Genomic DNA, 14,109 nt, shown 5'->3' on the forward strand with positions numbered 1-14,109 from the left:
TCTGTTCTCGCTGATAGAAGGATGGGTGAGAGGATCGGGTGGGATCATCGTCATGTCTTATGCATCTTCTTTTCCCTCATCTTTCCTTTGTGGATTTTGCTCTCCGGCCGTTGAGGCCCGTTCATAGACTTTCGATTCTCGAGGAAATATTATCATCATACCCTTGCATCGGCCATTGCTTGTAGATCAAGCTAGGAGTAGATAAGCCAGAGGGTGCATGAGCTATGTATGCAGGGATGGATCGTCTATCTACTACGAATGATGGCTGCGCAAGATGGGATCCGGCGTTTGCTCTCCTCGGCCATTGTGCAGGTGTCGCAGCTCTGACCATCGAGACGTCGGTGGCACGAGAATGCAGGGGCAACTGCAAGCACACGACTCCCGATGGCAGGCCAATGACACTCGAGGCCTTATCAAAAACGGCCAGGCTGGGACTCCGGCAAGGGGGTTCTCCGCGGCAATGTTGCATGAGATAAGGCCGTTGCTCTTGTTGCTGCGATGCGGCTGTCATGATTCTGCGCTGGATTCGACCGACTCCTGTCCGAGGTATGGAGAGGATTCCCGCGTTAATGTAAGTGGAGAGACACCGCCAGATGGAGGTGATGTTCCTCCGGGGGCGCCGGTTGCAGGATGTGGAGCGCGTCGAAACGTCACTCTATCTCCTCCGTAGCCAGTCGCGATAGTCACCGAGTCGAGATAACATCCCGGTCTGATGAGATGACCCCATCGGTGGTGATGTGCGAGTCGGTGAGTCTTATCTCAGTCTTCGCTGTTCGTCGAGTTGGCATGCAAAGTTATCGGGCGGGACATCCTCGTACAAAACCGGCGTCCACGCCCGCTCTTCGTGGCTGTTTGATTTTTTTTGTCGTAGCGTCCAGGGTCGTTGGCCAGTCTCCCTGGATCACGTCTTTTCGTGATCACATGGGGTGATGAGATTCTTCGACATCTTTATATGAACCTGGGAGCACCGCTGGAATGAGACCTCCCTCGCGGCTGGCAGGGGCCGATTAAGTATTCTGCTGCACGGTGTCCGAAGGGCTGTCTGGTTCTCAGTCTCCACGGAGATGGCAGTCGGGTCTACGCTGTGCGCGGCGGATGCCGCGCCTCTCTGGGCCCGAAACTGACTGTCTGTCTTTCTACATGGGACGGGCATAGGCATGTAGGTGGATAGCCACCGCCTGCCTGGCCCACGGAAGTTGAATTGTGATATTCGTCGGCGATATGACCGTGCCCATGCCGGAGCAACAGTCTGCATAAGCCGCCCTGGGTTCCCTCTTTTTCGGTCTACCCGCGGCAACCGCCAGGAAAATCCGTCGACTCGGCCAGACGCGGAGGTGGGGGGAAATCGCATCCCTTTCTGCAGCGAGGTGCAGCAGGGAGATACGCAGTAGGATGTTTGTATGTCTGTGTTTGCTACTGGGGGCGGGTGAGATTGCATCTGGGGTATGTGGACGCTGACCATTGCCAGGCATCCGATTGCGTGGAGGACGACGCCATGGTGGATGTGACGGTTGGACTAGCGCGACAGGCACTCGATCCAACGTCTGTCTAGAAGGTGGACGGGCTGGCTGGACCATGGACGACCATCCGGACGGACTCATTTCTGGGACTACTCATGATGACGAAAAGATGGTCTGATTCAGGTCGATCGCGTCCGGTCTCATACATGTCCAGGGACGTCCGGATACGAGGACCAACTTCGGGACGGAGACTAGTCTCATCCCCCCCCGAATTCCGTTTACCAGTCAGACGGTCGTGGAGAAGAAGCGACGGGCCAAGCCACGCGACATTCCAATCTCACTGGATTCCCATCTAGAGGGGTTCCAGGGGGGGTGGTTCCACCGGAAATGGCGATGCTGCATCCGGACCAATCCTCTCGATGCGGCAGTTAATTGTTCGATTTTGAGTCAGGGTTGCCACTTGCCACTGGACCATGGAGAAGATCGAAGGGACGCGAGAGTGAGAGACAACCACTTGAAGACAGCATCATCACCGTCCGGCGTCCGGCAGTCCGGTGTACTGCGTCTAGACACGGCGGATGTTGACTCGACCCCGTCCGATCGGAGGATGACCACGGCTAATTACATTCTTATCAGCTTATCACCTGCTATCTTGCGTTGACGGTTACCGCGTGGGTATGCTGCAGGTTATCCCGACTAGTGCTGGTGGAACCATGTCTCGCCGGGTGGATCGAACAGGATAGAGTGGACGAGGACACGGACATTGGCTCGTGGCGTCTTTACTGGCGGGTCCTGTCCTGTGCTTTCTTTCCTGCTCGAGATGGAACCGAGGTGGACGGTTGGAAGATGTTCCAACGATTGGGAATTGCCACTGGGAACTACGGGGATGCTGGACGGGATGACGGCGGAGTTGATCAGCCAGAGGTCCATCCCCAGACGAATGAAGACGACCAGGGGAACGGAGGGATCAAGATGATGCCGGCGAGGGCTTGGAACGGGCAGGGAATCTGTAGGTGAGGGTTGGAATGCATGGTGTGTGGCGTGGCAGGAGGAGGGAAGTATATGAAATGGGATGACAAGACGACGGGATGGAGGGCGAATACCGGGTCGATACGAGTCGGGTAAGATAGGGATCTAGGAGGATCGATCGATGTCTCGGTGAGTGCTGCTGGGGAGGGAGTCTTCGTCTCGACTGTTGGTCCAGTATAGTCCATCCATTTGATAGTTGCATGCGCCCAAGCATACGTCTTTATAGTACCTAGTAGACGAAGTACCTAGGACCTAGGTCCCTAGATACCGAGATCCCCAAGTAGATATCTCGGTCGATATTATACAAGACACATTGACCAGTTCGGGGCTCGTCCGAGCGGACCCCGCTGAGAACTGAGTATCCGATGAACGGAGATCTGGATATTGAAGCAGTAGTAGTCGTATACCTTGAGTCCCCTACTGGTATGAGTATCAGTAATACATATACACCCAGTATTACACCGACGGCCCTACTGTCCTCACAGATTATTATTCTACCTGCCCTACAGTCATAATCATCCATCTTCCCCGTCCAGTTCTCAGACTTGAAGTCTTTCTGGTACTTTTCTGGTGTTGCTGACGGACTTCCCGATTGGGTCATCCTGTGACTTCACAACTTCCTCTTCTCTCTCTCTCTCTCTCTCTCTCTCTTCATCTCTCTCTCATCATCTTCTCTCCAACTTCTCTCCATCTCGCTTCCTCTCTCAACTTCCTCTCTCTCTCTCTCCATCTCTCTTCATCCTCTCTCTCCGCCATGCTCTAAAGTCTGTATAATCCCTCCCTCCCTCCCTGCAGCCACTAACGAATCCTCCAGTCTCCCCCCGGCGGCTCCCAAAGTACCTCGTCGTTTACGGCGGTAACGGGAATTCCTCTCGCCTGCTCCCCTCTTTTCCTCCCTCTTCGCCTCTTATCTCCTCCATCTTCTGTCTTTTTCCTCTCTTGCCTCTCCTCTCTCCCTCCCTCCTCCTCCTCCTCCTCCTCCTCATCCTCTCCCCCATCATGTCCGGGTTTCCCCTCGGTCCCGGTCCTGGCCGCTTGCCACCCTCCCACCATCCTCCCCCTCCCACCCTCGACTCCGACGTCTCCCTCAGTCCGGCCGATTCCCATCCCCCCGACTCGCTCCTCCAGGAGTCTCTCTTCCCCGAATGGCGCTCCGGTGCCCCTCGCCCCGGCTGGGATTCCCCCGATGAGATGCAACGCAAGGACCCGCTCGCCACTCAGATCTGGAAGCTCTACTCCCGAACCAAGGCCCAATTGCCCAACCAGGAGCGCATGGAAAACCTCACCTGGCGCATGATGGCCATGAGTCTGAAGCGCAAGGAGCAGCAACGTCTGCAACACGCCCGGTACGCTCCATTCCCCTTCCACTGTCCCTCTCAAACCCCCCTCCGTTACTCATCCTTCAGATCGCCCAACCCGCCCAGTGGAATCGCCCAATTGCGCATCTCCGACCGCGACAACCACCCGCCTTTCTCCCCGGAGCCCATGAACCTCGACGACTTCATCGTCCCCCTCGAATCGCCCTCCGATCACCCTTCCCCGCCTCCGTCCAACCCCCATGCCATCCCCATCAAGTCCGCCGCCCACAACCGCATGGACGATTCCACCCCCGTCCCCGCCTCTTTTCCCCATCCGGCCCAGGACCAGCGGAAGGACAGCGAGTTTGGTTACGTCCCCCGTCGCGTGCGCAAGACCAGTATCGACGAACGTCAGTTCTTCGGTCTGCAGGTCCCGACCCGGAAACGGCCCGCCGAGTCCTCCCCCCAGGTGCCGCCCGTCTCCAACGCCATGTTGGCCGCCCATCACGATGCCGACCTGGCCGGCGCCGTTCCCGATTACACCCTCGATGCCTCCTCGTCCGCCTTTGGCATACATCCCCATCAGCATCCCCGCGCCTCCCACCTGCCCAGTAACCACACCTCCCCCGGCGTGCCCTTCAACCTGGACACCTTCGGCCTGGGTGACGACCCCATCCTCCCCACCACCGGCGCCTATCCCTCCCAGTTCACCTTCTCCCCGAGCGATTCGCCCATGACCTCGGGCAATCCCTTCGCCAACCTCTACGCCCACACCCCGATGGCCTCGTCCCTGAACTCCACCGATTTCTTCTCCCCCCCGCCCTCGGGCTACCAGTCCACCGCTTCCACCCCGCAGCCCGCCTACGACGGGGAGCACAACATCTACTTCGACCCCCCCGCCGAGGCCCGCCAGCGGCGCATCCCCACCTACGTCGCCCACCGCTCCAACCTCTCCGCCTCGCTGCAGCCGCGCTATCTCTTCAACAACAACAACAACAACAACAATCACAACAGTAACAGCAACAGCAACGCCCCGGGTCATGACGCGCCCCCCGGCTCCTCCGGCTCCATGCAATCCCAAGGGTACCCCATCCCGCAGCCGCAGCACGTCGATCCCACCCAGGTGTTGAACCCGGCCGATTTCTCCACCGCGCCCTCCCACTCCGCCATGTTCAGCTTCGGCGCCGATTCCGACAACGAGGACGACGACATCGGGACCGGCCAGTTTACCGACCGCGCCGGTCTGTCCATGCCCGCCGATATGGCCGCCGACGACCCGACCGGCATGCCGTGGGACACCCACTTCCCGGGTTCCTTCCACTCGCTGCCGGGCTTCGGTCAGCATCGCAAGCACGTCACCATCGGGTCCGCCGACCTGATGGACACCCCCGGCGAATGGGGCCCCCATGGCGGCAGTCTGGGCCGCACCCACGGGTCCGCCGCCTCGGTCAGCGAGGTGCGCAACCGGGAGCAGGACCCGCGGCGGCAGAAGATCGCGCGGACCACCTCCACCCCCAACACCGCCCAGTTGCTGCGCCAGAGCATGGCCGGCCCCGGCGGCAGCCATACCTCCCCCAACACCCCGCCGGAATCGGGCCTCAGCAGCGCCGTGCCCTCCCGCCCGGGCTCCCCGAGCGGCGGCCCGAAGAACGGCGACGGAACCAACAGCGGGCCGACCACCTGCACCAACTGCTTCACGCAGACCACCCCCTTGTGGCGCCGCAACCCCGAGGGGCAGCCGCTCTGCAATGCCTGTGGGCTCTTCCTGAAGCTGCACGGCGTGGTGCGCCCGCTGTCGCTCAAGACCGATGTCATCAAGAAGCGGAACCGCAGCTCCGCCAACAGCCTCGCGGTAGGGACGTCGCGATCGGCGAAGAAGTCCGCCCGCAAGAACTCGGTGCAGCAGTCGTCGGCCGCGATCGCGCCCCCGCCCTCGGCCGCTGCCACCAGTCGCGCCCAGAGCGGCGCCGGCGCCGCCGCCTCCGAGTCTCCACCAGCGGGAGGCGTCTCCTCGACGAGGGCGCCCGGCGTGGTGCCCATCGCGGCCGCACCGCCCAAGTCAGCACCGTCCGCGGCCTCTCCCAGTGGGGCGCCCGGACGGCCCGCGGTGCAGGTGGCGCCCAAGCGACAACGGCGGCTGGAGAAAGCGATGACGGAAGGGGAGACGGACGAGGCGAGCAAGTCCGGGGGCCGGTCCAAGGTGGTGCCTCTGGCGCCCGCGATGCCCCCAGCGGCCGTGAACCCGGCCAACCACAGCATCGCGGGAGGACAGGGAGCCAGCCAGGAATGGGAATGGTTGACGATGAGTCTGTGAAGGATGATGCCTGTGACGCTTTGTGATGCACCCACGACCGATAGACATGACCCCGCGACGGTGGAACAGGTAATGGATCGGACGGCGGAGACAGTAATGGATGTCGTCGCGAGGTTTCGTCTTGTTTGATGATTGATTCTTGATTGATTGATTGATTGATTGATTGATTCTGTTTGATACAATCGCGTCTGTCCGGGCCTTTCCTTTCTGTCTTTCCTTTTCTTTCGTTGCTTTGTGAATTAGGGCCGGACAGAAGTGCGCACGTGTGATGTTTTGCAATAGACTTGACTTGATTCTGAGCCGAGTGTAGATGTGGCTGTCGCTGTAGATGTAGAAAGTTACTGGAACGAGTTAGCTCGTCATCGTGTGTGATTATGTAAGCATATCACGTGGCGATAAGATAACATCAACTTCGCTTTCGCGATGGCTTCATTTTCTTATTTTCTTCCGCAACACACGCCACCATGGGCTCCAGCACCAAGAAGAAGAAGGAGAAGCAGAAGGACTTCCAGGTACGCTCCCTCCATTTTCCGCCCATGCCACCCGTCTAACAACACCAGAAAGCAAAGCTCAAGGTCGGCAAGGCCAGGGCCAAACCGGACAACTTCACCGACACCAGCTTCAAGGCCAAAGGTATCGATCTCCACCCTCCTCCAGCGGCCACCATCCACTGACGGTCACAGCAATCACCCTCAACCAGCAGTCCCTCCAGCTGGCGGCGCCCTCGACCTCCTCGCAGTTCGCCCACCATGTCTCCCTGCTCTCGTCCAAGTCCGACGCCCAGCGCCGCGACTCGCTCGCCCACCTCACCACGCATCTCGTCTCGCGGCCCGTCTCCGCGCCGCTCCCACAGCCCGTCAGCGCCCTCCTGCCGCCGCTGCTCCCGCTCATCCTCGACCCCGCCGCCAGCGTGCGCGCCCACCTCCTCCGGCTCCTCCGCGCCCTGCCCGCCGCCGACATCGCCGACCACGTCGCCCAGCTCCTTCCCTATCTCCGCGCCGCCATGACCCACCTCGCCGCTGACATCCGCCTCTCCGCCGTCGACCTCCTCTCGTGGCTCGTCGACGTCGCCGGCCCCGCCGTCGTCGCCTGCCCCGGCGGCTGGATCAAGACCCTCAACTGCTTCCTCTCCGTGCTGGGCTGGCACACCGCCGAGTCCGCCAAATGGTCCGCCAGTCGCGCCTCCTTCGGGAAGGCCGGGAAGGGCTCCGCGAGCAACGTCCTCGTCAAGGTGCTAGCCGGCTTGGCCGAGTTCCTCGCCGCCGGGTTGACCGACGACGCCGCCGCCGCAGCCCCAAACAACGCGACAGACGCTACTACCGGCGCGGTCGTCCTCTCCGCCCCGCATATGATCCCACCCGTTGCCGCCCCCTACGTCTACCTCAATCTCTTCGGGCAGCCGCGCGACGAGGACGGCGAGATGTACGAGACCCGCGAGGACCGCTACCGCGTGTTCGCCGCGCGGTTTCTCCCCGCCGTGCAGCGCGGCCTGGAGAGCGCCCGCATGGACGGCGGCGAGATCGGCCGCGCCTCGTCGGCTGTCACTCGCGTCGTGGGCGAGGCCGTGGCGGCCCACGCCGGTCTCCCCTGACGGTTCGTTCCTCTTACATTCGGCTGGTGTTACTATACTTCATGGTGTATGAACGGTATGTATATAGGACGGCGTTACTGGCTAGCATGAAATGAATCGTATCGCATTATCCCCTTCCTCCCTCGCCCCCCGGTCCTAGTGCCTCTTCCCGTATATCTCCACCGCCGCCACCGACGGCAGCTCCCCGTAGATCTCGTCCGCTAGCACGGCGCGGTCGATCTGGCTGGCGGCGTCCGGGAACGCCATCGACAGCGCCACATACACCACACTGGTGCCGACGAAGCCGAGCAGCCAGCCGAACTGGTACGGGTGGATGCCGGCGCCGACGTCGACGGCGGCGTTGACGGAGTGGATCAGGCCCGGAAGGTTGGGGCCCACGCCGACGAGGAAGGCGACGACGGCGCGCCAGTTGACCAGCCAGGCCGAGCCGTAGCGGTAGGTGGGCGCGGCGGGCTGGTACAGGGCGAGGGTGTCGTAGCGGCGGCGCTTGAGCAGCCAGAAGTCCCAGAGCATGATGGCGGCGACGGGGCCGAGGAAGATGGCGTACGCGGACATGAAGTTGAGGAAGTTGCCGGCCGACGCGAGGATGCGCCACGGCACCAGCGCCCACGAGAGCAGGCCGCACAGGATCTGCCCGCGCCGGAGGTTGACGTAGGCCGGGAACAGCGCGGTGAGGTCGTTGGCCGCCGAGATCGAGTTGGCCGAGATGTTGACGCCCAGCGACGCCAGCGCGAACGAGAACGCCGCGAAGAACCGGCAGGCCCGGCTGGACCAGTGGCTGATCAGGTCGATCGGGTCCCAGGGGATGGCCGCCGTGTGGTAGCGGGCCTGTCCGGCCGACGACGCCGCGATGCCGATGAAGGAGATGAAGGTGAAGACGGCTGGCAGCATGGGGATGTAGAGGAGCTGCCAGCGCGCCGACACGCGCGAGTAGCGCGAGAAGTCCGACTGGTTGACGCTGAGCGTGGCGTAGTTGCCCAGCACCGAGGTCATGTTGGCTAGGAAGAGCCAGCTGTACGACGGGCCCGTGACCGAGGCCCGTTGGTGGAACATGTCGCCGCCGCCTTCGGCGACAAACGCCCAGATGAGGATGGCGATCCAGGCGATGGGCACGAGCACGGATTTGACGAGGAAGAGCCACCGCGCCTTGTCCGGGTGCACGCACAGGAACGGGAACTGCACGACGAAGAAGACCAGGTACCCGATCATGCCGCGGGTGGTGATGCCCTCCTTCTCGGGGATGTCGTTCTCGAGCGTCAGGAAGCTGGGCCAGATGGCGCCAATCATGGCGCCGACGGCATTGCCCCCGTTAACGTTCTGGATGGCGAACCAGAAGATGGCCAGGATGACGCGCGATACGATAGCAAGGTACGACCCCCAGAACCCCCAGCTGGCCCGCGCGATGACGGGGAAAGGGATGTGGTAGATGGAGCCGACGGCGCCATTGGCGGCGATCACGAAGGAGATGATAAAGAAGGAGATGGCGACGATGGCGAGGGATTCGCGCCAGCTGAGACCGACCGCGATGATGCTGCTGGCGAACTGCCAGGTAGCGGCGTTGAAGGCATCGGAGATCCAATACGCTGGACGCAGTTAACACCAGCGGTCCTGCAAAGAAGACCCCGGGGGAACGATACATACAGACGAAGCTGAGCGAACCCCAGTGTCGACGAGCGAGGGGAACGGGATCGAGGTCACGGTTGGTCCAGCGGGCATTCCCCTCCGCGAAGGCCGACTTGGACTGTGCCACTCGCAGACTTGGAAACTTCATGATGATGGATGAAGCGGCGAGAGAATGGCGGTCTGTCGGAGACGCCATCCCATACATATAAGGGCCTCAAGGGATGAGCAGCTCGATGCACGCATGATAAGCAAGACGTTCCCATTGGCGTCGTACAAGGTGATAACAGCCCGCGCTTATCAGAGACGGCGTACCCCGGATCTCGTATTTCGCGTATGTGCAAGATGATCAGATATGTACAGTACCGGATGTTCAGGGACGGCCAACAAGAAAAGAGATACCCAAAAAATAAATCACTGCTTCTCTCCAGGCAGGCGGACATCGTCCCAACCCCGTCCATCTCCGATGCCCGGCAAACTGCCCGTGCGACGGATCCCCGCCCACTCGGTCACATTCATCCAGCCGATCTGCTGGAAGCCCCCGAAGCCCCCGATCCAGTACACCTGTGTGACGACCAGACGGGCCCAGAAGCTTGCATGCGGTGAATGGGGCTTCCCGGGCAACCAGACGGCGGCGTCCGGATGGGTCTTCAGATAGCACTTCTGCAGGGCGACTTCCGTGTTCTTCGGGATGGGGGTCTCGAACGGCTCGATGTATCCGAACAGCGTCACACGTGGCAGGCCGGCCGCAGAGAGGGGGAATCCGGGGAAGAGCGGACGGGTGTCGTTCAGATGATCCCACCAGTCGAGGGAGAGGCTGATATTGGACCCGGCGGCGGTGTTGCGGAAGGTCGTTGCGACACGCAGCGCCAGGAAGGTCGGGTTCCCATTTCCCCCGTGGCCAGTCGGGAGAGCCTCGTCACAGTCGGCCACATATTCGACCAAACTGACGGGATGCCCGGCGACCTCGGCCGGCGCATGCGAGGAGTCCGGTAGGGGATCCGGGAAGACGGTCGAGGCAACCCCGGTAGTGGACAGGGCCAAGAGACGACGGGCCATCAGGGTGGAGGTGAACCACGAAGGAAGAGTAGCGATTTCTGGGTTGTTGACGGCATAGATCACATCGTCGGAGGGAGAGGCGGTGGAGGTGGAGGAGTCGATGAGGGGAGCCTGCGGCGGGGTTTCACGAGGGAAGATGGCGGAAACTGGAAGGAGCAAGCTGTACAGCGAGAGGGTTACAAGGGCGACGGGACGCATGATGAGAAGGGTGAAAGGGACGTTGTAGAGAAGAAGATGAAGAAGAGATGAAGAGAAGGGAGGAGGAGGATGAGGGGAAGAACAAAACAGGCAAATCTTATCTGATCCCGCTAATCCCAGACAGGCGGACGTCACCTGATCCGGAGCTTTGTCAGCATCCGGTTTCGGCGTGGCTGCCTTGACGCCTGAGGGCGGACTGCTGCCTGGTGACTCACTGCATGCCAGGATATACAAACAATTTTAGAACATCGTGTGATCAGAAGATCGTGGCTTGGAGATCCACGGTGCCATCCATCTACTAATGACTCATCGCTTCGTTCGTTCAAGAACCATGGATTCTTTGCAGCAGACGGCACTCCGCCGCCATCTACCGGACCTACTCATAGATCCTGCAAAAATAACCCACTAGAACAACATGTAGACAAATCGGTAGATATCCAGTCATATCGCAAAAATATAGCACGTAAGGAAAGGGAAAAAAAAAAAAAGGATCGAAACTCCTCATCGCAAAGAACCCCCCAAACGAAAAGCACAAACAGACGAGCATACATCATACACCAGTGGAGTGGTCCACTCTTTGCGCCCCCCCGGAGGCCCAACGCAGACGCCCTGGCGAATGTCCACCAACACCCAGGGTATATACAAACTCCGACGAGAACTTTTTCCCGGCTCAAGAAATATCATTTTCGCTCGCGGGTAGTCTGCGTCCTCCTCCGCCACCCTTGCGGGTAAAACAGATAGAAATCCGGCCAGTGGCCGGTAGAAGTAAAGTTATGCAATTAAGAAGCACTTTTCCTTTTACACAGAAGGAAAGGGAAAAGAAAGCCCACCAGTCAACCACGGCCTAGCCCAGGTAGTCCGCGCGAAGGCTAGGGTTCAGCGCAATCTTTCGCACTTCGCTACCGCAGCACGCCCGCTTCGTCCCTGTTGGTCCGGAGAGGGGCACCTGGCAGTTCAGGGCCTGGAGCTGGGCGGCAGTCAGAGACTGGGTGCGGGAGGGCTGGTGTCGGAGGAACAGATCGGTAGTGTTCCCATCCGGAAGCACCATCCCCTCCGTGAAAGTTTTGGCATGCGTCAGATGACGGACATGACCCTGCAGCGAGAGGTCTTCCGACCCCGTGCGGCCACGCTTGCGGCCCGGTGGCGGGCCCCGGAGAATCGGAGGGTTGGGCCTGGCACCCGACAGCGCGCACAAGCTCTGGGCAGCCTCGTGGGTCGAGGCCATGTCCACCGGAGTGCCGAGCGAGAAGCTCGACAGGTCGGGGACGTGACCCACGGCATACGGTTCCGGGGAGCTGTAGACATCACTGAACGAGCCCTCGTCGATGGGGGACACCGCCGTAATCGGTTTGCGGTTCTCCTTGCTTGCGTTGTTCGTGTGCCGGAGAGCCGCCTGGACGGCCAGCCGGGGAAGGAGCCCGCCCGAGGCGGTCGACGACTGCGACGACAGCGTCGACACATCCGAGACCATCGAGTCCGGGGAGGAGGCCGAGGAGGTCGAGCGAGCCAGAGACGACCGCCGCACGATCGGATATCCATCTCCAGTGCTGCCAGTCCTCGGGCAAAACGGGAGGGACGGGCGCTGGTCGAGAGTCGACCGCGCCAGACACATGTTCTGCACCTGAGACATGGCCGCACAGAGATGACGCCGGTGCGCGGGGGGGAAAGGACCAGCACTCGCAGCAGGAGTGGTGGCCACGCTCGACTGGGGTGTCAGCTGTGGGGTGGGAAGCATGGGAGGCCGGGGAATCGATGGTGGAAGGGAAGGATGGAAATTCTCCGACCGCAACATCGCCGTCGCCGGCTCCGTCATCACGGGAGTATGCCGATAGGACACCAGCTCGGACACCGGTGGCAGACTGCACCCTTCATTCGTGGCAAGATACGATCCCTTCGGGGAGACGCCTCGGGGGGAGGGGATATCCGACGCCGAGGCGGAGTCGAACCCGCCCAGACTCATCGGAGTCAACGGCTCGGCCATGTCGACTTCCTCCAGATCCGGAGTCAGTCGCGGGATGACGGTCCGCCAACTCTGACCGTCGGTTGGGGGGGCTCCGGCGGCGCCGGGGGTGTACTTCAGTACAATGTCCGTCCACCGCTGGAACGTGGACTCCGGGATGTGGAGCTTCCAGTCGACGGCCTTGAGGAACATCAACTCATTCTGGTTGATCTCGAGAGTATTCAGGCCGGAGATCTTGCTCCACGCCCGCGCTGAGTAATTCCGATCCTGGAGGTATTTGGAGGCGAGAATCAAAGCCGCCAGAAACATGCGTCGACCACATTGCATGGCCCGACAGCCAGGTTTGATGCGGGACTGATCCTGCGTCAGATCGTGGGATGGCACGTGCGGTTTGACCTTGATCAGATAGTACAGGGCGACCTGCAGCGTGCTGTAGCTCGTCCGCGAGCGGCGGAGGGTCTCCTGGATGAAGGTGCGGAGGGGCAACACCCCTTTGCAGCCAGTGGCGGAGTCACTCCGGTGGGCTACGGCGGAGAGGGGCCAAATGATCTCGACGATCTGGGAGGCAGTATCTGGACCCGGGGGTTAAAATGCTTGGTCCGGCGGGGAGCGACGGAGGCGGAAAGGAATGGTCGCACTTACCGACGAGGTTGTCAACGAAATTCACCTTCCGCTCCGACTGACGGAGCAGGCAGGGCGGAGGGCGGGCAGCGGTGCCGTTCAGGGGAACGGCATGGCTGTTGGTGCGTCGGGGGTGCTTCCGCAACTCCGGGGGCACCGGGGCGTCGGGGATCTTGGTAGGGGCCCGCGGGGGGTTACGGGCCAACCGAGTCGCCGACGAGTATTCCGCGTCATTCTCCCAGATCACATCGACCGGATTCGTCGCGGTAGAGGAGACCGACGCCTGGGTGGAGGCGGCATCCAACGAGAAGACGGACGAGGAGGAGGAAGATGCGGAGGAGAGAGACGATGGGTAAGGGTGCGCATGAGACGTCTTGAATGAAAGAGGGGGGTTTGGATCTTTCAAACCCAAAACGTCCGCTCCTGTCATATCCGAAGGCTATCCAAGCGAGACACTGGAAGGTGTACAGGATCTGGATGGTCAGGGAGAGTCAGGCGGCGCAAGGTATCCGGGAGATTTCAATAGACCGTTGGGCGAATAGACCGTGAACGAGAAGCGACAAGACAAGAATACCGTCTTTGGGTACAGGCGACGGCCAGCCTTCAGGCAATAGACGACACTTTGGGAGAGGGAGGAGAGGGATATAGGTCGGCGAGGCTAGAAGAGGAGTGAGGTGAGGTGAGGTGAGGCGAGGTGAGGTGTTCCGATCACCGGTTATCGAGACACGTCAGGAGATGAGATGATTCACAGCAACGCAACGAAGGCAGCGAAGTGGGAAGGGATCTCAGGAACGACGGAGACTGCAATACGGATGACCGGAACGGAAGGTTTCGAAGCAACCGGGTACATTTTGAGAGAGGAGGAGGAGTCGAAGGAGGCGAGAGGCGAGCCGGGACGGCGAACTGACTATGTAGCAGACAGTGACCGGGTAGGCACTGAGGCTGGACTAGGCAGTCGA

The 14,109-nt window shown here is 60.9% G+C and overlaps 5 protein-coding genes across 5 annotated transcripts; 2 read left to right on the forward strand and 3 right to left on the reverse strand.

The window, feature by feature from the left end:
• Positions 1 to 3,449: 3,449 nt before the first annotated feature.
• BDV59DRAFT_184004 (uncharacterized protein) lies at positions 3,450 to 6,270 on the forward strand. The gene is made up of 2 exons (XM_073690615.1): positions 3,450 to 3,835; positions 3,896 to 6,270. Exons 1-2 carry the CDS (start codon positions 3,489 to 3,491, stop codon positions 6,099 to 6,101), a joined length of 2,553 nt encoding a protein of 850 aa, XP_073545460.1. The 5' UTR covers positions 3,450 to 3,488; the 3' UTR covers positions 6,102 to 6,270.
• A 295-nt stretch (positions 6,271 to 6,565) lies between these two features.
• BDV59DRAFT_204173 (IPI1/TEX10 family protein) lies at positions 6,566 to 7,692 on the forward strand (the record flags this gene model as incomplete). Its single annotated transcript, XM_073694400.1, has 3 exons — positions 6,566 to 6,613; positions 6,662 to 6,734; positions 6,785 to 7,692. 3 exons carry the CDS (start codon positions 6,566 to 6,568, stop codon positions 7,690 to 7,692), a joined length of 1,029 nt encoding a protein of 342 aa, XP_073545461.1.
• Positions 7,693 to 7,745: 53 nt separating this feature from the next.
• Positions 7,746 to 9,623, reverse strand: BDV59DRAFT_209623 (nucleobase cation symporter-1 family protein). Its single transcript, XM_073695428.1, has 2 exons — positions 9,334 to 9,623; positions 7,746 to 9,275 (listed from the first exon to the last, which is right to left on the reverse strand). Exons 1-2 carry the CDS (start codon positions 9,518 to 9,520, stop codon positions 7,828 to 7,830), a joined length of 1,635 nt encoding a protein of 544 aa, XP_073545462.1. The 5' UTR covers positions 9,521 to 9,623; the 3' UTR covers positions 7,746 to 7,827.
• On the reverse strand, positions 9,624 to 10,739 carry BDV59DRAFT_89980 (uncharacterized protein). The gene has a single exon (XM_073697300.1). It carries the CDS (start codon positions 10,567 to 10,569, stop codon positions 9,727 to 9,729), a length of 843 nt encoding a protein of 280 aa, XP_073545463.1. The 5' UTR covers positions 10,570 to 10,739; the 3' UTR covers positions 9,624 to 9,726.
• Positions 10,740 to 11,333: 594 nt separating this feature from the next.
• Positions 11,334 to 13,735, reverse strand: BDV59DRAFT_90002 (putative G1/S-specific cyclin Pcl5). Its single transcript, XM_073697302.1, has 2 exons — positions 13,172 to 13,735; positions 11,334 to 13,101 (listed from the first exon to the last, which is right to left on the reverse strand). The coding sequence occupies exons 1-2, from the start codon at positions 13,578 to 13,580 to the stop codon at positions 11,414 to 11,416; spliced, it is 2,097 nt and encodes a 698-aa protein (XP_073545464.1). The 5' UTR covers positions 13,581 to 13,735; the 3' UTR covers positions 11,334 to 11,413.
• Between the last annotated feature and the right edge of the window lie 374 nt (positions 13,736 to 14,109).

This window comes from Aspergillus ambiguus (assembly GCF_047715705.1).
Source record: "Aspergillus ambiguus strain CBS 117.58 unplaced genomic scaffold BDV59scaffold_30, whole genome shotgun sequence".
Lineage (NCBI taxonomy): Eukaryota > Fungi > Ascomycota > Eurotiomycetes > Eurotiales > Aspergillaceae > Aspergillus > Aspergillus ambiguus.

Coding starts and splice junctions, on each gene's coding strand:
- BDV59DRAFT_184004 (XM_073690615.1), top strand. CDS start 3,489: ATGTCCGGGTTTCCCCTCGGTCCCGGTCCTGGCCGCTTGCCACCCTCC. Junction 3,836..3,895: donor CAACGTCTGCAACACGCCCG/GTACGCTCCATT, acceptor CTCATCCTTCAG/ATCGCCCAACCCGCCCAGTG.
- BDV59DRAFT_209623 (XM_073695428.1), bottom strand. CDS start 9,520: ATGTATGGGATGGCGTCTCCGACAGACCGCCATTCTCTCGCCGCTTCA. Junction 9,276..9,333: donor GGGTTCGCTCAGCTTCGTCT/GTATGTATCGTT, acceptor AACTGCGTCCAG/CGTATTGGATCTCCGATGCC.
- BDV59DRAFT_89980 (XM_073697300.1), bottom strand. CDS start 10,569: ATGCGTCCCGTCGCCCTTGTAACCCTCTCGCTGTACAGCTTGCTCCTT.
- BDV59DRAFT_90002 (XM_073697302.1), bottom strand. CDS start 13,580: ATGACAGGAGCGGACGTTTTGGGTTTGAAAGATCCAAACCCCCCTCTT. Junction 13,102..13,171: donor TTTCGTTGACAACCTCGTCG/GTAAGTGCGACC, acceptor CCCCGGGTCCAG/ATACTGCCTCCCAGATCGTC.